The sequence below is a fragment of the Pelodiscus sinensis genome, chromosome 9 (assembly GCF_052426305.1).
Source record: "Pelodiscus sinensis isolate ZL-2025 chromosome 9, ASM5242630v1, whole genome shotgun sequence".
Lineage (NCBI taxonomy): Eukaryota > Metazoa > Chordata > Testudines > Trionychidae > Pelodiscus > Pelodiscus sinensis.
The window spans coordinates 18,021,937-18,045,487 of record NC_143060.1 but is presented as its reverse complement, the minus strand read 5'-3'; the positions used below and the strand labels follow the sequence as shown (position 1 = coordinate 18,045,487).

The 23,551-nt window shown below is 41.6% G+C and overlaps 1 protein-coding gene across 9 annotated transcripts in view; it reads left to right on the top strand.

Moving 5' to 3' along the window:
* Positions 1–23,551, top strand: part of TM2D1 (TM2 domain containing 1) — a 77,066-nt gene that overhangs the window by 37,761 nt on the left and 15,754 nt on the right. For 4 of the 9 annotated variants that reach the window (XR_016350245.1, XR_016350243.1, XM_075936134.2 and 1 more), the window contains one exon: positions 1,965–6,094. The exons of 2 other annotated variants lie outside the window; for them this stretch is intronic. Coding sequence is in view for 1 of the 7 variants with exons in the window: in XM_075936134.2 (XP_075792249.1) it covers positions 1,965–2,044 (80 nt within the window). In the remaining 6 variants the exon portion in view is untranslated. Of the gene's footprint in view, positions 1–1,106; positions 1,196–1,964; positions 6,095–23,551 lie in introns of those variants that run through there. 3 more of the 9 variants (XR_012905895.2, XR_016350244.1, XR_012905894.2) reach the window with 1 other exon arrangement.

Sequence of the window (23,551 nt, the reverse complement as noted above, 5' to 3'; positions counted from 1 at the left end):
TTTTCTCTCACTATGGGCATGTATCTTAATCAGCACTCAGTCATGTACTAGATATGTTCTTTTCAACCATCAGTTGCAGGAGGCAGTAAACTACAAAAGTAACATAGGCCCTATTTCATCAAAGCAAGTGTGAGCCTTTAGTGTTTTGTTAGATGAGATTTTAATCAGGAACTGCTTCTGTTCTCCCTGCCCCCACCCAAAGCAAGTCTTTGTTGGACTGTGATGCTTTCTAGTCCTACCAAACGCTGTCAGAATTGATATCTTTCTTTGTAATATTCTCCAAATGTTTAATCCGATATTAGAAGACCAAAAAGGTCTCTAATACTTCAAGCGCAGTTGTCCTGGTATTTTTTCCACTTTAAGGCATAGTTCCAACTATGTGCTATGTAATGCCCTGTTCATTCATGTGTCAGTCACCAAAAATAGCTCTCTTGTGGACCTCATTCCACAACTTCTGAAGGATTCTAGAGAAATTGGACTTCTTCAAAACTATATTAATTAGTATTTAGAGATCACCTGCCATCTAATCCAGGAGTCCTTTATATGAATGACATCAGGAGAACTGAGGCTGGACTAGATGACTGCCGCAGGCCTTGCTGTAGGTTCTAGACCTGAAAAATAAGGTACAGCGGAAGTTTGAGAGCATGATTTTTCTTTTTTACTTTCTGCTTCCTGTAGATGGAAGCAAACCCCAGAGCTGAATTGCTAGGTCTGCTGAAGCTGTTCTTTATTACACAGGCGAAGAGTTAGCACTCATGTTCTTTCTCGCACAACAAAGATTAACAGAAGAGTGAGTATGTGGTGAATTTGTGCCAGAACAGGACGCTGTTACCATTGTGTTGTCTCTGTGGACCTCAGGCTGTAACAAAAGGAAACGGAAAGATAAAAACAAATGTATTCTAAACCTGTTTACACAGTGTGAAAGGAAAACCTGGTTCCACAAATTCTATGAACAAGAAATTAAAATATATTGCACAACACCTCTCCATTTTAAAAGACAAAACTAGCATATTCCCAGCTGCTTCTAGGATTTTTGATCTTTAGCCCTGAACCTAATTAGATCTTAAACATGCCCATGTTCCATTTTGATAGTTTTGCCTTTGTAGGTTTGAACGGTCTGTTCTCAAGATTGCAGTGCTCTTCAACCTGTGAGAAAAGTAGCTAGCAGCCTCTGCAGATGCATATGACACAGCAGGTCTGTAGCTGGTATAAGAATTTTAAAGATCAGTTTCCATTACTATAATTGCTGTATAAATCCTCTCTTTAAGAGGATTATAACAGGCCTGTTTTTTAACCTTGCCTTGAGCTGAAACTTGGACCCAGTTTTGATATGTGGCACACTACATTTTTTTCTCTCTCCTCCTCCTCTTTGAAACAGCTTAAGTTAGTTAATTTTTTTCCTGGACTCTGTTCTGAATTTAGAAAGTTTAAATTGGTGGTTTCACTCTGTCACTGTACTTGGTCTTGACCCAAAGTCAAGACCAAGTGGGTCCACATATTGGTTAAATCTAGAAAGTACTATTTTTCCCTTTTGGAAGCTGTAACTTTTTCCTATCTTATCCACCTGTTTTCCAATAGTGGGCAGTCCATAGAATAAAATTGGAATAAAATAGGATAATCTTTTTTCATCGTTTGGATGAAATGTAGTATAAACAAAGCTCTCAGCTGAATCAGTAGTAAATTCGTTTCAGTAATGTATACTCCCAGAGAATTGCATGAGATTGGAGTTTGGAGCTCTTACTGAAGCATGTAGATTGGGGAACCACAGCTCTGAAAAGCCCTACATACATTAGGGTGGTTATAGACCAGATGGCAGCTGTATCTTGTATTTATCAAACATATTATTTTAAGTACCAAAACACACAATGGTTATTTTGCTTTGGGCATGTTTTATGGCAAACATCTTATCTAACTTGATGGATGAAGCAGGGATTGAAATGGTTAATATTTTCTGTTCTCTTTAGAGACCTCTTTCAAATCCCTTTCTGTAAGGAAGATGGACTCAGAACATGTAATAGGAAGCTACTGTCTGCTAAGGACTTAACTCGTGGCAACATCTGTGTGATTGACTGTCTCTGCATAGTATGAAGAGAGTAGAACTACCTCACTGTATGGATTGCATGGTAGTAGCAGAAGCTGGAGAAAAGAGGAATACATATTTTTTAGGATTGTCATTTCATTATCTCATCCATTGTAGTCCTATTAAGAGAATGATGTGCACTTTTCAGGTATTTTGTTAAATAAGCATAAACAATGAACTTCATGCTAACAGATACAATTCCTGGTATCTAAGACAGTATCTTGAATTTAAAAGCTTGTGGTAATGTGTGTATCTGGGAGCTAAGGGGGCTGGGATAAAACGTGATTGACTTGACATTCGTGGTCTTTCTCCCAGCTCTGTTGCAAAAGTAGGAACAGAATCAGAATAAAAAAATATTTATTTTACAGCTGTACCAAGTTACAGCACACTCTCTCTGTCCTCTCTCCCACTTGCATCAAGTACATCCTGTACTTTTGGCAACATGTTGACTGGATATTTAAAAGCTGTGAACTGTTCTGAAAGTTTCACATACAGGGTTATGAGCCATGTGTGTTTGATCAAAATTCAATTACTGCACTGTACCATGCTTGGAAACCTATCATCCCAGGTTATGAAGTATGACGGAATAGGATAATCTAATTGGTTCAGTATGGGAGCAGTATCAACCAAGCTTGTTATGATAAATAGCTTCCTGTGTTAAAGGTTCTCTAGAGCTTAAGTATCTTGGCTCACCTCCTTCCACAAAATAAGAATATTGTTCCCTGAGAACAGTTACATCACTGTCTCTCTTCTACAATCGGGATTAAGGATTTGTTGAAGTTTTCATTTTGCTGCTTCTTGAAAAGATAAACAATGAATATCTGCCCCATTTCCCACCTCCCTGCTTCTACCTCATCCCTTCGCTACTCCCCTCCTAGCCAAGGCCAGATCATCTTGCAGTCACTGTGGTTGTTGAATCTTTTTTACTACTGTTTGAGACAATCCCAAAGAGGATCTTAAACTTGCCATGGGCTTGAGTTTGGGAGCTGTATGGTTTTGTATTTGGGGAGTGGAATTAAATGGTGAAGCATATTAGTATTTCCAAACATCTAATAAAACTGCCTGGTCACAAAGAATGGAAATGTTGCTATCCATTTGGAATTTTTATTTGAGGTAGTAGTTCCATTGTGCAAGTATTGAAATAAGAGCAGAGATGGGCTAATATTTTAAGCTGGGATTTGTGATTACTAAATGTGTCCCTAAGACAATGAGCTCAGTCTCATGAGAAGGTACTAGCTCCATGGTTTTAGGAGGCCCGTCTTTGGCAATAACTGATTTTCTGTGATCTTGATGTCATGGTAATAGACTGTGGCAAGAGATAGAACATGGAAAAATGGATCTTTATGCTCCCTGGCCATATATGTGTTATCATGCATAAGGTGATGATTTGAGTGAGGTTACAAATGCTCATACTCTCAAATCCTCTTAGGACAAAAATGATTATGTAGTTGCTATTTTAGCTAAGGCAGAATATGGTCCGATCTTATTAAACACTTTGAATATTAGTGGGACTACACCCATGAACAAAGTTGTTCATATGCATAAGTGTTGGTGGGATCAGATCCTATGTGAATGAGTCTTGGTGTTTTCCCCAAGACTGCTTAAAGCTGAATTAAGCCTGTATGGTGATTAATGCCCATTTACCATCTCTGTCTTATCCCATTGCAGTTTGATTTTAAAACTTGATCTCATTTTAGTTCACCATTTAAATACCGTTTGCCCTTCTGCTGGCAAATGAACATAACACTGAAGGCTTAGTTTCCAGAATGTACAAGATCTACTATAAATAATGGCATTTAATTCTAAAAAATCCAACAACTTTAGTTATCAAAAAATAGGCTGATGGCTAAATCCAGCAATACAAAATTAGGGAGTGCAGAATTCACCACAAAAAACAAATATTCATGTCCACATGAGATAAATATACCTTTGCTATGCTGCTTACCACTTTGAAACACAGATTTGATCAGTCCTTTATTTTATAGTGTTTTCATTGTTTCTTTAATAATGCATTTAATCTCAAAAACTGAGATTCAGTGCAATTCTCTCCAAATATCTCAGATGAGAGTAATTCATTTTATCTTCTAAAGTTCTAATAAGAAATGCTCACAGAGACAGTAGCTTTATCTTCTAAAATAGAGTGTGACTGTAGGCACTTATGCTAATCTCTTTTTTGGCAAATCAGCTTTTTTGTATTGGATCTCGCTTGATTGAATAGCACTGGAGCTGCCAGAGTAAATGCTATTATCAATGTACAGTAATTAAGGAAATAGTCCTTGTCACTCTAACAGTGTCCAAGCTGTGCCTACTGTAACAAAGTTAATGGTAAAGAAATCTCTTTAAAGAGAAAGCTACTGGAGTGTGGTTACTTTTGACATGCGGTTAAACAATGCCGTGTCAAATTATGGGTTATGAAAAAATTTATAAAATAGGCCAATTGAAACCCAAATGAATGCTGGACTCTAATACATAATTACACAAGAAATTAAAGAGTTATCCTACTGACTTAAAGCCAGTTGATTGACTCTGAATCCCTATCCCCCCCCAAAAAAGGGAGACTCTTCTGACATTCAAAAACCTCAAGACCTTTGCAGCCCAGGAAAAGCTTTTATAAAAGGTGAACCAGGCAACAGAGTCAATACATATGGGCCCTATCTAATCAACTTGGGGAGTGAATTTCCATATAGAGGACTCCCAATTAACAACTTGCCCCAAATTATCTCCCATTTCACCTGATCACAGTTGTGATCAAACATGGAGATTGGCAGAACAATGATGACACAAGTCTTTTAGAACCTCCTAGATTAAAACCATGGAAAAATAATCATTCTCATTATGAGCAATGCTATTTAGTAAGTGGGTAAACCCTATTCTGCACTACCTGAAGTTTCCAAATGATCAGTAGAGCTCCTTGCAATAAGATAGTATGGAGGTCACAAAGGCATTAATAAGTACAGTGAAGTGTGCATTTGTGAAGAAAGGTTATGATCTCTTCCCAGGCTGAAATACATGCAGAAAATGTAAGGTGTAACCAAGTTACAGAACGGGAAAATGTTAATTTTAATCAAGAAGTGCATTGGAAACATAGTCCAGGGTATAAATACTGTTTTTTTTTTAAAAACAACTCCTCACCCCAAATCTGCAAAGTAGTTATACAAATATTAATGGGAAAGAAGAACAAGTCATAACAATGCACTAGAGTCCAAAGCGTTGCTTCTAGTACAGTACATCCATTCTTGTAAGAAGCATTAGAGTAGTCACAGCTCATTTATGTCTTTTCTTTTTCTCACACGTACCTGTGTAATGTGTGTATGCTAATGTATTTGTTACGTGTTATTAAAAGAACTGACAGTTTTGTGTGTGGCTTCATAGTCCTGTGGAATTTTAACATTCTCTGCAGTGCACCATTTTAATGCATTGACATTCTGAACACAGGGCATGATAGCCTTTCCATTAAAAAATGCAATGAAGAATTTTCTAAATAAAATAACTGAGCCATTGTAGTTCATGTGGTACTTTTAAAAAACAAAATTGACAGAAGTATGTTGTGTGGATTCAACACTCATTTTGTTTATCTCTGACTAGAAAAAGACTTAGGCTCCAATCCAGCAAAGCACACGCTAAAGTTAAGCACATATCTTAGTGATTTCATTGACTACAATAGACTACTACACTTAAGTGCTTTGCTGGATCGTGGTCTGTGTATTCAGGTCACTGATGTTCTGTGCATTGTTCCAAAATATTTTTAATGGCCTTATCTTGACATTTAAAACTGTGTATTTGAATCTGAGGAGGAGGGTACTGGTCAGTATTTAAAAAATTATAGCTCATGCAGGGAGCTTTTTTAATTCAGGCCTGCCAAATGCAAAGGCAGATACTTTCTCATTCTCTAGCTCCTGGGTACACATTCTACTTTGCTGTTTCAAGGACAAAGGAAATTTCTGTCCAATTAGATGAGGCTAAGATTGTGACATAACTTTTTCCTTAAATAAAAAAGTTGGAATTTTTTTTTGACACAGTTGTTAAGTGTTATTAAAATAATGAATACACCATAATGCTAAGCATATACATAAATCATGTTACAAGCTGTGCTACTTTTGTCACTAAAGTTGCTATAAGACTACATGGAATTCCAGCTCTATAGAAGTTACTTATCCAAATTGCATTGTAAAGATCTTACTTTAAAAATGATTATATATCCACTTTTAAAGTAGATATATTAGAAAGTGTGTGTGTGTGTGTGTGTGTGTGTGTCTGTCTGTCTGTCTGTCTGTTTGTTCAGGAACTCCTCCTAAACAGTAAGAGCTAGGACTACCAGCTTCTTCTTATCATAACTTAAAGCAAAGTAAGTATTTGGTTGTGCCAGGAAAATAAGATGTGGCTGGAATAGGATTGCATCTCATGAAACCATGCAGAAAAGAAACAATCACCAGGCAGGTGAAAAGGATTGGCTGGGAGCTCAACTTCCTTCATCTGGGAATGCTCTATTCCCAAGCCTTCCCTTCCCCAGGTGCCCTTGGGGGGAGGCTGAAGTGCACCTCCCCCAATTCATACTGGAACATTGCTGGTTGTTCCCCTTAATCAGAGAGCAAGGGAAAAGTTCACAGTTTGCATTCCTCGCTCTGGGAATTATAGGGGGCAGCCAAACCTGAATCTGCCCCAGCCAAGGGACATGTACCCCTCCCCCAGCTGTGCCTGCTGGAGCTGCAGCACCATAGAGAAGTGCTTCTCATCTGGCCCCAAGCTGCTGTGGTGAGATGGCTAGAGTAATCCTTACTCCCTGGGGTAGCCTGCATCCTGAACCTCTCATCCCAGTGTGTATCCCAGAGCAATGATTTAAAATGAAGACAAACAAAAGAAGTAATTAAGGACCTGAGCAGTGTTGTAATTCTTTCTAGCGTGTGTATGTATATATCTAAGTCTAAACCAATTAAATATGAAGCCAAACTATGCTATATTTGTAAACTAGAAGATTTACCTAGAGTTGCTCAGGTCCTTAACTCAAATAAGTGCATGGCCACTGCAGCTGGTATAGCTGGGGTAGAGATATATGTCCCCCAGCGGGGGTACACATAAATGGACAAATTCTCTGAAATATATAATAGCTGTTTCTTTATCCACCCCTGCCCCCTGCTAGCCCAATGGTATTATAGCTATCCCAGTCCCCATCTCTGGCCCCTTGCTTCCCCACTGTGGTTATTCTGCTGTATTATAACATCATCCTACAGGGCCCCTCTCTTTTCATTGTATGAGAAACAATCAAATTCTCTGCATGTTTCATTATTTTGGCACAACTCAAACCCTGATCTTGCTTTAAGTTACAAGAGGAAGCTGCATACCAAATGTGGTGGTCCTTGCTTTTACTGTTTAGGAGGAGTTCTTGAACAAAACGGACTCTCAGGTGGACAGACAAGACAGACAGACATTTCTAAAATATATGGTAAGATTTTATATCTTTATAAAGTTTACCATGGATGTTGCCTATGTCTTCAAAAATATCTCAAGCATGGTGATTCTACGCAATAGTAAGTGAGAGGAATAGACTGTTTCACACATATGACTGCCAAGACTCCCCTCCCCGGTAGCGATTTATGTCTCTGCCAGCTGCTCTGGGTGCCCAAACTAACTTGCCTGCACTGCATGACCACTTTTGCTTGTTTCCCATCAGAAGTCATTTTTCTGCAGTGAAGCAAAGAAATTTGCAGGGCCCATGTACAGTGATGCAAAATTCCTCCAGGAGTATTTATTACAGTCTTAAAAAGACCAGAAGGGACCTCAAGAGGTTATGAAGTCCATTCCCCAGACCACCACCTAACCTCAAGATGATTCTTACCAACAACCACAGGACATACCACACTAATACCAACCCTGGTACCTTCCCTTGCAACAAACCCCATTGCCAGCGTTGTCCACGTATTCACTCTGCTGATACCTTTATTGGACCTAACCAAGTGAGTTATAAGATCAAGAACACATATTCCTGCTCATCCAGAAATATAATTTATGCTATCGTGCTGAAAGTGTCCGTCTGCTATGTACATTGGACAAACGTCTCAGACACTTTGCCAAAGAATCAATGCCCACAAAACAGATATTAGACAGGATCACAAAGAAAAAACAGTTTCTTCCCATTTCAACCAGAAAGGACATTGTCTCAATGACTTGATTACCTGCATCCTGCTTCAAAGACCTTTTAAGACTACACTTGAAAGAGAATCCTCTGAACTGTCATTCATGCTTAAATTCGACACTATACACCTAAGTTTAAACAAAGACATTAATTATCTTACCCATTACAAAGATAGCTTCCCCAATTATCACCTCTAATATCATTAACTCACAGACATTTACCTCCCCCCCCCCCCATCTCCCTTCTGTTCTGAAATTTGATTTGTCCTTTTCATATGTGTTCATTTTTTTAATTGTATCCTTTGGTATACATGGTTGTGACAATTTTCTTCCACTATTTGATTTGAGGAAGTGGGTCTGGCCCATGAAAGCTCATTACCTAATAAACCATCTTGTTAGTCTTTAAAGTGCTACATAGTCCTGTTTTTTGTTTCAGCTACACCAGACTAACACGGCTACATTTCTACCACTATTCCCCAGTTAGTGAGACATGACCAAATATGCCTGAATCATCCCTGGCAAGTGTTTGTCGAATCTGTTCTTAAAAAGCCTCCAATGATCAGGATTCTACAACCTCCCATGGTAACCTATTCCAGTACCGATATCAGGCTGTCCCTCGGTTTTCTTTTCTCAAGACTTAACATGCCCCATTTTTGTAACGTGCCTCATGAATCAGATCTTTTTTTCTAATCTTTTATTGCTCTCCTCTGGACTCTCCTGTGTGTCCATGTCCTTCATAAAGTGGAGTGCCCAAAATGAGACTACCTAAGTTGAAGCCCCCTCAGTGGTAAGTAGAATGGGACAATTACCTCTGTGTCTTACATATGATGCTCCTGTTAATACAACCTAGAATATTAGTCTTATTTGAAACTGCATTCATTGTTAGCTCTTACTCAATTTGTAATCCACTATAATCTAGATCCTTTTCTGCCTAGCCAGGGATTCCCCATTTTGTATTTGTACACTTGATTTTTTCCTTCAGAAATGTAGTAGGGAATGTTAGATAACATTTATTTTAGCAATTGTGTAGCCACAAAAAAAATATTGGCTATACGGTCACAATAATATTCCCAGAGGGTGGGGCTGGCAGCCAGTGTACTCTCACTCTGGGGAGCCCCCTGCCATCCCACACTGCAGCCTCTGTATTTAGAGGCAACAGCACAGGCTGTGAGTTGGAGCCAGTCTGTGAGGGAACTAGTTTAATATTAGCTCCCCACACAGACTGGCTCTTGCCTGCTGCACCACGCTGCTGTCTCTGATACAAAGGCAGCAGTGCGGGGCAGCAGCAGCCCCTCTCCAGGGGGGACCCCCGCTCCCCGCAGACAGAGGCTGGTCCAGTATCCCATAGAGCAGCCTTGATCCCTTGGTCTACAGTGAGTCCAGACCAGCTGCAGACAGGAGCTGTTCCATGGGATTCCATCTGCTGCCCCCTCCCCCATGCTGCTGCCTTTGATACATCAGCTTTTAAGCCAGCTCTCCCTGAGCACCAGATTCCGCCTCCCCCTTATCCCTCCTCCTGGTGCCTCTATGGAAGGAAGCAAAGGGAGGCTGGCAGCTCTGCATAGCCAGCACCCTACACATATCAGCTCCTCCCTGTCTCCCCCTTCATACTGCAGGGGGAGAGCAGGCATCTCTGTGAGCCAATATGAATGGGGAGCTGGCTTGAACACCGGCTTCTGTTGTGTACCAGCTCCTGTCTGCCCCCCTTACTCTGCATGAGAGTGGGGGACAGGTAACTTTGCGGGATCTGGTGCTTGAACACTAACTCTTGCCTGCCCCCTATACTGCCTCCTCTGTGCGAGGCAGAAGTTGGGGCAGATGGCTCCAGGGGACTCAACATACACGGGGAGCTGACTTTTAAACCAGCTCTCATTGGACACCAGCTCCTGTTTCCCTCCCTTATTGTTCCCCACCTAGTCTGGATTATCCAATAAACTAGGCTTATCGGTTAATTATTTAAATGACTATACACGAACACCCCTATAATGTAATATACTTTCCACTTACCTTTATGTAATTTCTTCTTGTTGATTTCAGACCAATTCTCCAATTTTGTCTTTTAAATTCTACCCCCATTCCCTAAAGTGCTAGCATCCCTTCCCAGTTTAGTGTCATCTACACATTTTATAAGCCTATGAACTATTCCAATATACAAGTCATTAATGGAAATGTTGACTAAGGTCAGAGCCCTGCAGGACCCCACTAGATATGTGCTACCAGTTTGACAGCAAACAATTGATAACTGCTCTCCCTGTTTTTTCAACTAGTTCTGAGCACACTTTATAGTAATTTCATCTAGATCATATTACTTTTGCTCATGAGAATATAGTGACTCCTTGCTTAATGTCATAGTAATGTTCCTGAAAATATTACTTTAAGCAAAATGATGCTAAGCAAATCCAATTTCCCCATAAGAACTAATGTAAATGGGTGTTTGTGTGTTAGGTTCCAGGAAATTTTTTTCACCAGACAAAAGACATATACAATATAAGTTTTAAATAATTTTAAACCATTTAATTCTGCACTCACCAATGATGAAGCTTGGTTGAGGCAGGGACACAGCGAAGTTAGGGCATGGAGGGTTGCCCCATTCCATCTGGTGCTACAGCTTGTCCCATGCTGCCTGCATGATGCTCCTGCAGGAAAGCAGGGTTGGGGACTTGCCTACCCCCCTAGCTGGAATGTCAAGTGGCCAGAGTGGTTGCACAGGCAAATAGGCAAGGTGAGCCAAACAATCTTAGAACATTGCACGACTTCAGACAAATATGTTCTCTAATAGATCAGCCACCTAATGAAACAATGTTAACAGGGATGACTGTAAGTGAGGAGTTACTGTATCATGTAGTACAGTGTCAAAAGCTTTACTAAAGATAAATCATATCTACTACTTCCTGCCTATCCACTAGGCCACCCTGTCAAAGAAGGAAATTAGGCTCATTTAGCATGATTTGTTATTGACAAATCCATGCTCGCTCTTCTTTATCACCCTATTATTCTCTCTATCTGCTTACAACTGTAGAATAATTTGTTTCAGAATCTTTCCAGTATAAAAGCTAGGCTGACTGGCTCCAAATGTTCCATCTCCTCTTTGTTCCCCTTTTGAAGAAAGATACTAGGTTTACCTTTCTCCAGTCTTCTGTGACCTCACCTGTTGTCTGTGAATTCTTGAAGCTAATCACTAATGCTTCCAAGATTGCTTCAAGTTCCTTACAGGCCCAGCTGAATTGAATAGAACATCTAATTTATCTAAATATTCTATAATCTGTTCTTTCCTATTCTGGCTGGTGTTCCTTCCATCTTGCTAATACTGTGTTATTTATCCAGGTGTGAATCCAGACTGAAGCAAAATAGGTATTAAATACCTCTTTTAAGTGATGCATTATTACCTCTTCTTCCCTGCTAAGGAGCAGACTTGCTTTCCCTTCATAGGGGTCTTTCACTTGAGCCTGTAAAGAAAACAAAACTCCTCTGTGTGGACAATAAAGGTCTTATGTCTGGTTCTTTATTAGCAGAGGATAATGCTTCCCACTGTTGTGCTGGGTAAATTCAATGCCATACTCATGAGTGAGCCACCAAAAAAATCAGGAGATTGACTTTAAATTCATGCAGTTTTGAAAAATAATTAAATATTGAGGTCTTGATCTTTGCCTTCTGGGTTCTGAACTTTCAGAGTACACTTGGGTCATGTTTTTAAGTTTTGTTTACAGAGGAATAAGGGCTAAAAATGTACTTGTTTCTTCAAGTGAGAGCTGGAAGTCTCAGCTCATCACATAAATTCAGAAACTGCAACTTTCAGAAGGACATCATGTTACGAGACTCAACATTATGAGTTGGCACAATGGCAGTGCTCCAGCAGAGACTTTGGGGACACATGGTACCCAGCAAGACCAGGTTGTAGCACCTTTTGTAGGAGCTTCCATTGAGGGCAACAGTTCTAGACCTGGAGAGTTATTTTGTGGGGTTGGGTATTGACTAGTTGGTGGGGACATGTGGGAAAAAGGAGCAGGAATAACTGAATAGTTAGGTGATGAGTGGGTACCTGCCTGGCACAGTGCAGAGGAACATCAAAGGGCATGGTCCATAGTTGATAAAAGAGCTTTTGGGTCCTTTTGTACCCTGATGTATGCAGAGATGCAATCTGGGCTGGCAACCGAGAGTGGGTATCATGGCTTCCTGCTCCCTCCCTACTCCTGCCTGCTGTCAGACAGTACATGTTTTGGGTGTTTTCAAGCTTTGGTCTGTTGCCTTTTAATAATTTATTGTGGCTGCATACAAGAGTCATGCAACTGTCCTATTATATTCTTATTTGTATCAGATAACATGTTCCAGCTAACGAGATTTCAACCCTGATACTGTACTTTCCCAATTAGCTTTGAATTAAATCCACATTTTTCTATCTTTCCTGGTCCTCCTCCACTGGTGGGAAGTCTACTCCTTGCTACCAGCTAAATCTCTCCAAGAAAATTGGACTCCTCTCCAAAAAATTGAAAACTGTTGGATGATGCTTTGCACTATTATATGGCAGAGAGCCACAGTTTCACAAACAATCTGGAAACTTTTGCATAGTCAGCAGTGCTAGTGGCTAGCCACTAAGACAAATGTGGGCAATAATCTAGACATGGCTTGCCAGCGTTAGACCCTGGCAGACCACCAGCACTTTATAATATGGCCTCTTGAAGCTCCTGTCCAAACTGCAATTTCTGGCCCAAGGGAGATGCAAGAAATGGTGCCCTGGTCCACACCACTTCCTGCAGCTTTCATTGCTCATAGGCCTCAGTGGAAGTAGTTCTGGTGTTACCTAGGATGTGGAAATCTGGCTTTACTTCCCTGCTCTTCTACAGACTTCCAGCATGACACTGAGAAAGGCACTTGGCTTCTCAGTGCCTCAGTTCCCAGCTGTTACTTTTGGGAACAAGACTCCTGTGAAGAGTAAAGCTTAAGTGCACTCAGACTTTTAAGCACTACAGTAGACTTAACTTCACTATCTCGTTACTGTAGCTCTTTTGCCACCTCCCACCACCCTTTTGTTTGATACCTTCTGTTGTCTTCTGTCAACAAACAAGACTGGAACTCCTTTGAGTCAGGGATGTGCCTGGTTTATTGTGCTTTGGAAGATTTTGGGTACTCTTAACAGAAGATTTATAGCAAATCATCTTAACTCCTTGACTGAGCTAAGTGAAAGCCCTCTTGGTTTAGAATTGGACTTGGACTTGGAGAATAAAGGCAAGTAAGTACTGCCATTAAAGCGCTTGTTTCCTTATATAAATAACTGCCATGTGGATAAATGAGGTGTTGCTCAAATGCCCCATCCTTTGTTCCTCCGGAGAATTTTTGTAAGTTATCACATAGCTGTTTTTGTGAGCTAAGTTATCCATAGCTGTTGACATTGAAAAAAGCCTTTGGTAGTGACATATTTCTAGAAGATAGAGAAGCTTTTGAAATATTTTTCTGTGTCTCTGATTAGTTCTTTAGCGGTTACCATGGTGCAATTTGCTTCATACACACGCAACAGCTGTACTTTTCATTCTGCCATAGAGCAATTCTGCTCCTTGATGCATAAACCATGCAGCAGATTCATTGGTTCAGGAGGTTAAAAGTTATTAACTGAAAATCAATTGAAATAAAAAGAGTCACATCTGTCGCAGAAACACAATTCACTCCCCCAACAGCCTGCCACTGCACTGCTCGAAATCAAACTGCAACATTTGGGGAGAGCAGAGAGAGCTGCAAAATTGTAACAGAAGAGAGCAAGGCCGGATCTAATTAAATATTAAAGGTTTTGAGACAAAATGTCCAGTGACAAATAGTTCAACGTGGAGCAAACAAACAGTTCAGTTGTTCACATGACTGTCCTCTGAGATCAGGTTGCTAGGCATTGCAGTGCAGCAACTACAGCACAGACTGTACTTTTGAGAAGTGCTTTTGTAATAAAAGTTTCTAGCACTTACAAAACCAAACTGACCAAGTGGGTAAGCTTTGGAAGTGAGTATTCTTCTTCTTCTGTTAGTTTCTTTCAGGAAAAGAAATCCCTAGCAATATGCAATAAAAGAAAAGCAATGAGAAACTAATTAATCATGTTGCCTTTCTATATTTCAATACAAAAGCCCTTGTTCTCTGTGAAACTGTCAGAACAGCATGCATTTACTGCATTACGTAAGAAGTATCCTTGGGGGAAAAATCTGTTATACAGTAATTTATTTCTGGTTGACTCTCTGGGTAAAAACCTTTATTATCTAGAGCATTACTAAAGATGGGTAGCATGGACAATTTGCCAGAGTACTAGATTTAGTAAGAACTTTAAAAGTCCTTAATACATAAGCTGCTATGCATGAAGCGGTTATAAAGGCAGCATGCAAGTTATTCACAGTCCACTAGATGGCAGCAGATTAACTCTTTGAATGCCAGAACATGCTATATTTACAAAAGTTTCAGAGGCAGATGAGTTGAACTGTTTCAGCAAAACCAACAAGGAGTCCAGTGGCACCATATAAACTAACAATTTTATTATGGCCTAAGCTTTTGTGCTCTGCAACTCACTTCATCAGATGCATAAAGTGAAAGAAAAAGAAACGTATTTAAGGGGTCCAGAGATAAAAACAGAGCTAATTCAATCAGGCTGGATGTGGATAAGAAGATGAGAATGCCTTAAAGTGAAAAATTACTTATTGTAATGAAAGAGCCATTATCAGGCTATATCTAGACTACGCTGAAGTAAATTCCAATTTTTCTTCCTCAAAAAAGTTATGTTTATGCAGCTTTTTAAAAAAGGGGTAAGGGGTGCTGAAAAAAACCGCATCCCAACTACTTTGCATAAGCTTTCGAAAGTGAGATTGGAAGAAGATATGCAAATTCCCACAGTATTTGCATATCCTCTTTCGAAACTTCAGCGTAGTCTAGATGAGCCCTCAGTGACCAGTCATTCTGATGATAACAAATTTGCATATGAATTCCAGCTCTGCAGTTTCATGTTGCAGCCTGTTTTTGAAGTTTTTTTGCTTGAGGATAGCAACTTTGAAGTCTGTAATTGCGTGTCCAGGGAGATTAAAATGTTCTCCTACTAGTTTTGCTGTTACCATTCTTGATGTCTGATTTGTGTCCATTTATTCTGTTGCATAGAGACAGTCCAATTTGTCCAATGTAGATGGCAGAGGGGAATTGCTGCCACGTGATGGCATATATCTCATTACTAGATATACAAGCGAATGGGCCTTTGATGGTATGGCTGATGCACTTAGGTCCTACGATGGTGTCATTAGGGTAAATGTGTGGTCAGAATTATCCCCTTCCAGGCCTGCATTTCTGTGACTATATGAACATCTCAATCATGTTCCATGGCATGAATTTAGAAGGGTTGGATCTTGTTAGGACATGGAACGGAGACCTCCAAGGAAACCCTTGAATCCTATGGGAAGTAGTGTTAGCAATCTTTCTTTTGAGCCAGAGCTGAACTAGTCCTTCCAACACAGTGTTAGCTGTCAAATGCTATCTTGGCCCCACTCAAATCCGGTCAGGATGTAGCTGTAAAAATAATTTTCCTAGCCTGACCTTTGACCATGTTGCCTTTCTTTCTCGTTCCTCCATTGGTTCCCCCTTCTCTATGGCATCAAATATAAAATAATAGAATACTAGGGGGCTGTGCCCCCTGGTCACTACGCTCGGCAACCCCCGCTCTCTCCCAGGCCACTGGGGAAGGCCAGGCTGTGACCGCACAAGCCCAGGCCCCTTCTCTTCACCCCCATCCATGCCAGCCAAGGCCCCTTCTCCTTCTTTCCTCACCCTCAGCTGCACCAGCCTGTGCCCTTTCTCCCCCTTCTCCCCCCACACCAGCCTGTGCCCTTTCTCCCCCTTCTCCCCCCACACCAGCCTGGGCCCTTTCCCTGCCCCGCCCCTGCACCACAGCATCGTGGGCCCTTTCCCCCTGACCCTGGCCCCACCAGCCCGGGCCCTTTCTCTCCCTTCCCCCCTTCCATGCCAGCCCAGGCCCTTTCTCCTCTCTCCACACCCTCCCCCTGACCTCGCCACTCTGGGCCCTTTCTTCTCTTTCCACCCCGCCTCTGGCTGCACCAGCCTGGGCCCTTTCTCTTCTCTTCTCCTCACCCCCAGCTGTGCCAGCCCTTTCTCCCTCCCACACCAGCCCAGGTCTTTTCTCACACACACCCCTCAACCTCCCAACACAGTGTTAGCCTAACCCTAACCACCGCCCTCCTGGCTAAGGACATGCCAGGCCCAGCTCTGCCCCCAGTGTCCAGGGAAGGCCTGGCCACAGCCACGGCATGCCAGGCCCAGCTCTACTCCCAGCAGCAGGGGAAGACGAGGCTGAGGTGCGCCAGACCCAGCTCTCCTTATGGCTGCTGGCAAGGGATGGGCTAGCAGTGGGTGGGGGTCAGATCCAGAGATGGGCCTGAGATGGAAGGGGTGGCGCTGGGGGCAGGGCTTTACCTGCCCATGCCTCTCCCCCTCAGCCTGTGGATGCTGTGATGTGATCGCATCATTTTGTTGTCCCACAGGAAAACATTTTTTATAGAGAGAGAGACAAACTACAAATGGAAGGGACTTTGAGAGGTCATCAAGTACGGTTCGCTGAACTTAAGGCAGGACTAAGCATATCCATGACAGATGTTTGACGAACCTGCTCTTAAAATGCTTTACTAAAGTCTAGGTATACCAGTTCTACAGCTTCTTCCTTTTCCACAAGGCTTGTTATCCTACCAAAGAAAGCTAGGGTTGGTTTGACGTAATTTGTTCTTTACAAATCCATGGTGACTCTTACTTATCACCTTATTATATTTCAGATGTTTGTAGCTGCAATCTTTAGTTATTTGCTCTAATATCTTTCCTGACACAGAAGTTAAACTGACTGCTCAGTAGTTTCTTGGGTTGTGCTTTCCTTTTTTATAGACGGGCATTATATTTGCCCTTTTCCAGTCTTCTAGAATCTCTTTGTCTGGGAAGTTGGGAGGGGTTTCAACTGCTCTGGAGGATAGGGTCATAATTCAAAATGATCTGGACAAACTGGAGAAATGGTCTGAGGTAAATAGGATGAAGTTTAATAAAGACAAATGCAAAGTGCTCCACTTAGGAAGGAACAATCAGTCTCACACATACAGAATGGGAAGCGACTGTCTAGGAAGGAGTACTGCGGAAAGGGATCTAGGGGTCACAGAGGACCACAAGGTAAATAAGAGTGAACAGTGTGACTCTGTTGCAAAAAAAGCAAACATGATTCTGGGATGCATTAACAGGTATGTTGTGAGCAAGACACGAGACGTCATATGTCCGCTCTACTCTGTGCTGATTAGGCCTCAATTGGTGTATTGTGTTCAGTTCTGGGCACCACATTTCAAGAAAGATGTGGAGAAACTGGAGAAGGTCCAGAGAAGAGCAACAAGAATGATTAAAGGTTTAGAGAACATGACCTATGAAGGAAGACTGAAAGAACTGGTCTTGTTTAGTTTGGAAAGGCAAAGAGTGAAAGGGGACATGATAGCAGTTTTCAGGTATCTAAAAGGGTGTCATAAGGAGGAGGGAGAAAAATTGTTCTCCTTAGCCTCTGAAGATAGAACAAAAAGCAATGGGCTTAAACTGCAGCAAGGGAGGTTTAGGTTGGACATTAGGAAAAACTTCCTAACTGTCAGGGTAGTTAAACACTGGAATAAGTTGCCTAAGGAGGTTGTGGAATCTCCATCTCTGGAGATATTTAAGAGCAGGTTAGATAGACATCTATCAGGGATGGTCTAGGTCAGTGGCCTTTTTAAGCACAAGATCACTTTTTGACTTTAAGTGACTTTAAGTGCAATTCAAGATCTACCTCAAACCCAAATACCCTTGCCCCGTCTTCTTTGTGCTCCTGTGAGGCCCCTGCCCTTGCTCATTCCATCCTTCCTCCCCGTCCTGCCTCACTTTCAACAGTCTGGGGCAGAGGGTTGGGGTGCAGGCTCTGGTCTTGGATTAAAGAATTTGGAGTATGAGAGGGGCTCTGAGCTGAGCTTGGGTCAGGCAGTTGGGTTACTGGAGGGGGTTCTAGGTACAGGCTGTGGGAGGGTGTTTGGATGCAGAGGTGCTCGGGGCTAGGGCAGGGACTTGGGGTGCAGGATGGAGTTCATGACTGGGGTAGGGTTTCGGGATGTGGGCACCAGCTGGGCACTGCTTACTTCAGGTGGCTCTTTGGTGGTGGTGCAGTGGGGCTAAGACAGGCTCACCCCTGTCCTGGCTCTGCACCACTCCCAGAAGCAGCCAGAAAACTCCATCCCAAGTCCTGTTGTTCCCCCTCTCTGCTCTGTGGAGATAGGATACAGCGTGGGAATGGAACACCTTGACATCAGCACCCTCTCTTTTTCCTCCCCTGCCCTGCACAGAAAGCAGAGGCTCCTGAGGGGACAGCTCCAAGGCAAAGGGCAGGAGATGTGCAGCAATTGGAGGAGGCGAAGGCCGGCTGAAGTGCTGGATTGATAACCTTGTGTCCAAATCTGTCAGGATCACCTGTCTGAGGCTCCAAGATCTGCTAGTAGATCCCGATCTACTGGTTGGTGACCACTGGTCTAAGTGGTGCTGGGTCCTGCCATGAGGGCAGGAGACTGGATTCGATGACTTCTCGAGATCCCTTCCAGTTCTAGTGTTCTATGTTTCTTCCATGACTTGTCAAAGATGATAGATAATGGCTCAGATACCTCCTCAGTCAGTTCCTTGAGTATTTCCGGATGCATTTAATCAGGCCCTGGTGACTTGAAGACAGCTAACTTTTCTAAGTAATTCATAACTTATTCTTTTCCTATTTTAACTTCTGAACCTACCTCCTTTTCTCCAGCATTCACTATTGTAGGCATCTGATCACCACTAATCTTCTTGGTGAAAACTAAAACAAAGAAATTGTTGAGCACTTCTATTTCCACATTTTCTGTTATTTTTCCCCCCTCTTAATTGAGTTATAAGCCTACCCTGTCCTTGGTCTTCCTCTTGTTTATAATGTATCTGTAGAATGTTTTCTTGTTACTCTTTGGGTACGTCTAAACTACATCCCTCTGTCAAAAGAGGGATATAAATTAGGCAAATTGAAAGTGCAAAGAAGTGGGGATTTAAATATCTCGTGCTTCATTTGCATAATCGCGTCACAGCGCTTTTTTGAAAAAGGGTATTTCGAAAGTGAAAGTGCCGTCTAGAGGTGGTTCTTTAAAAAAATTGTAAAAAGGGTTTTTTTTTAAAGAACTGTGTCTAGTTGGTGCTTTCACTTTCTAAATATCCTTTTTTGGAAAAGCGCTGTGAAACGATTATGCAAATGTAGCTCAGGATATTTAAATCCCCGCTTCATTTGCACTTTCGATTTACCTAATTTACATCGTTCTTTCGACAGAGGGATGTAGTTTAGACATATCCTTTATGTCTTTAATAAATTGAGCTCATTTTGTGCTTTTGCCTTTCTAATTTTGCCCCTACATTCTTGTATTACTTATTTATATTCATCCTTTGTAATTTGACCTAGTTTCCGCTCTTTGTAAGATTCCTTTTTCATTTTTAGATAATTTAAGATCTCCTGGTTAAGCCAAGGTGGTCTCTTACCATACTTCCTATCTTTTCTAATCAGTGCAATAGTATGCTCTTGCACTCTTAATAATGTCTTTTTGAAAAACTGCCAACTGTCTCAATTGTTTTTCCTCTTAGTCTTGCGTCACATGGGACCTTATCTACCAACTCCCTGAGTTTGCTGATGCCTGCCTTCTTGAAATCAATTGTCTTTATTTTGCTGTTCTTCCTTCCACTATTCCTTAGACTCATCTCTGTTGTGTCATAATCACTCAAGCTGCCTTCTACTTTCAAATTCTCAAACAGTTCCACCTGTTTGTTAAAATCAAATCTAGATCAGCCTCCATTCAGTAGCTTTCTCCACTTTCTGAAATAAAAAATTATCTCCAACACATTCTAAGAACTTATTGGATAATCTGTGCCCTGATGTGTTATTTTCCCAAGAGATGTCTGGATAGTTGAAGTTCCTCATCACCATCAAGTCCTCTGGAAGATTTTGCTAGTTATATATATATAAAGTCTCATCCACCACTTCTTCCTGGTTAGGTTGTCTGACTTTGGTGTGTTCTGGATCCATCTCATAATAACGAGTCTGTGTTTCTATATCACCTTATAATCCTATCAAGATCACTCTAATTATGTATATTTTACTTAGCCATTTAAATAAAAAGGCCCAAGCTGCTTTTGACAGATTTCCAAAGTCCCATGTGAGCTATGGACAGCAACATATCTTTCTTCTTATTTCCCCATGTTATTGTTTGCCAGCTTGAACTTTTGTGGACTCTCCACTAAAAGATTGTGAACCCATGAACTAACTGCAATTAATGTATGCTGAGGTTTTGAGGGTCACCATAATAACTGACCAGCATCTATGGCATACCCTTATGAGCTTACTGTTTTAAGTCTTGGGGCATGTCTCCCCTAAAATACGTATATTTGTTTCCTTTGTAACAACAACAGTGATTATTTTGTGAGGGACTGATAGAAAATATATTGTGTAAGTCAGAAATTAAATTGCAAATTAATATTTTGTTCAAATGGGCAGCTAAGAAGAGTTCACTCATCCCTTCTGAAAGGGGAAGGGGTTAATGAACTGGGGTAATTTGTACTACCTAAAATGACTGTATTTAAATTGCAAACAAATCTTCCTATTGGTAAGTAGGATTGCAGTATGAAAGCCTAGACAAAGGAAAACCAACTGCACTTTTGTCCATATATATGGAAACAATTACTTTATTGTAACAAGGAAAGCTGCATTCCCTCCAAACATCCCTTCAGTTCCAGCCTGGCTCCTAAGGATATATTAACATGAATTATATAGGTCACTGGGTAAAACAAACAATATTTAGATCTATGCGAATAACAAAAGAAGTACTCTAACAAAATTTATAATACTTCAAGCATACCAAGCAGTAAACTAGGAAAATGTCATGTGTTCTATAATTCTACCCTTAAGAACCTCAGCATGCCACATTCAGAACCACAGAAGAGTATTGCGAGTCATAATTAAGGCTTGCAACGTGCTTTGAGATCCCCTGACATATGGAACTATACGAGAGCATATTAGTTAGTTATTAGAGGTGGCCCGGGCGGCTGACAGAATTAGCCCTTCCAACTCCCTGGTGGAGAGACTGACTCTGTACTCCCAGAAGGGGCGGGGCCTCAGGCAGAAGGGAAGCCTGAGAGTCACGCGAGAGTCAGTGGTAATTTAAAGGGTCCAGGGCCTTTTTTAAATTGCTGGTAGGGGAACCGACAGCCTGTACAGACCTCATGGCAATGTAGGGGAGCCAGCTGTGTGCTCCCGGAAGGGGTGGGGCCTTCGGGGGGAAGGGGTGAGGTTGAGGCAGCCAGCCCTCTGCCGCACCTGGACTGTTGTATCCCTCAGAGCCTCCCACAGCATGTGGCACGGCGTTCTAGCAGTGATTTAAAGGGCTCAGGGCTCTAGCCACTGTCAGAGTAGCAGCGGCTGGGAGCACCAAGCCCCTTTGAATTGCTAGATGCCATGGCAACTGCCCAGTTTGGACCTAGGTACCAAGGCAGTTTCGCCCTTTGCTTCCCACCCTCTCCCGCCATTGGGAGGTCTGGAGATGGCTCCAGCTCATCAAGTATCAGGGATTTTAAGCTATGAGGCTCTGGTTTTATTCACATTCCCCTTGTAGTGCAGTTGGGGAAGAACCTTTTTGCTGGGGACAAATCACAGTTCTGCCATTGAAGTCAGTCTTTGGATGGTCACTTTAATGTCTTTGAGCAGGCCTTGCTGTGTGGTGTGCAACGTGGCTGTGCTGGAGAAGGATGGACGGACGGACGGACACTCAGGCAGTTTGTTTCCAGCTCAATGGTATAGGCTGCCATAGTCCACACTTCAAAATTAAGTACAGTGATGTAACAAAAGACAATGGCACCACAGCTGCTGCTCTTGCTCTGTCGAAACAAGGGGTGAAAGGCTGCCTGATCACAGAGGAAAACCAGTATTCACAGGGTAAGAGGCCAAGAATCCCAGACTCCTTCTTTGCCTTTTCAATCCTACTTCTTGCCCTTTTCCACTCCATACTTTCAGTGTTCTTGCAGATCAAGGGTCCAAGAATGCCTAACATCTGTGATTCTAAAGAAGCAGGGATTTTCTATTACTTTTCTCCCTTTCCCATCCAGGCATCTTGTGTAGGAGGAAACCATAAGGGCATCCATTTGGAAACTGGTAGAAATTGAATAAGTAGAGGCAAAATTAGAATTTAGTTCCAGCCATTGGAATGGAATGTACTCGGGATTTGTGCTGAGGCATGACTATCACCTTGAACTAAGATGACAGTGGAGCCCACCCTTCTAGTGGCTGAAATAACTGGACTTCCTTCTACCTGGTACATGTAAGGTTAGATTCACAGCTGGATTGTGTCAGATGGATCCAGCAAATAGTTGGCCGTTCTGCTCCTGTTGTCTATATGTGAGGCATTGTTCTCTCAACCCTGTGAATTACTGCCAGAGTTCTGTTCTGTTGCAAAGATGATAATGACCCAAATCTACATCTTGGTTCACAGCAGTCTTGTGAAATAGCTAGTTAACAAGAGTGATATTTGAATTCTCAGGAATCTCATCCTCTTACAAGGACTGATTTACCTCTTCATGCGGCCTCAACAATCTGTAATTAGAGACCTGTAGCTTTTTCTCTCATTCAGGATAAAGACTGTAGTTAAAAATACTGTATGCTCAAACCTAACTTAATGTTGTTGTAAGTCTGATGTTACACTACAAGACTATTTAGCTTATTTGGCCTAATCGTCATGAAAATAAATTAGGGTTATAATCAAGTTGCTCTTGAACTACTCAACCACTTCTGCCCACAGGCAATGTGTCTAAGCAAACTAGGACTTTATTTTGGGCTACTTGTCCGTGTCTCAGATTGGCCTAGCCCTAAAGGAAATTGGACTGTCCTTCACAATATGTTTGATGTCCTGATCCAATCCCATGTGTACTGACTAACCATTACCTTTGAGCTCAGGCCGAAAATAAGAACTGGCCTAATGTCGAAGTTTCCCTGTAGATAGCACCAAATGCTGCATGTCGTTCATCTGGCATATTTTAGCTGTAATTGCAACAACAGCCTGAACTACCACATATTTTTATGTGCTGATATTTCATGACATTTTATGTACATAATCTGCATATGTTATTTTTAGAAAACTTGCTTCCTGGGACAGCCTCCCATGCGCTACATCTTGTTTCCAAGAACATGTGTTAGAGGTGGGATCTTCAGAATTTTTCCTGTCACAATCATTCTTGAAATCAAATAAGTTACACACAAAATTGGATAGTTTTCTTTCTTTTAAAGAC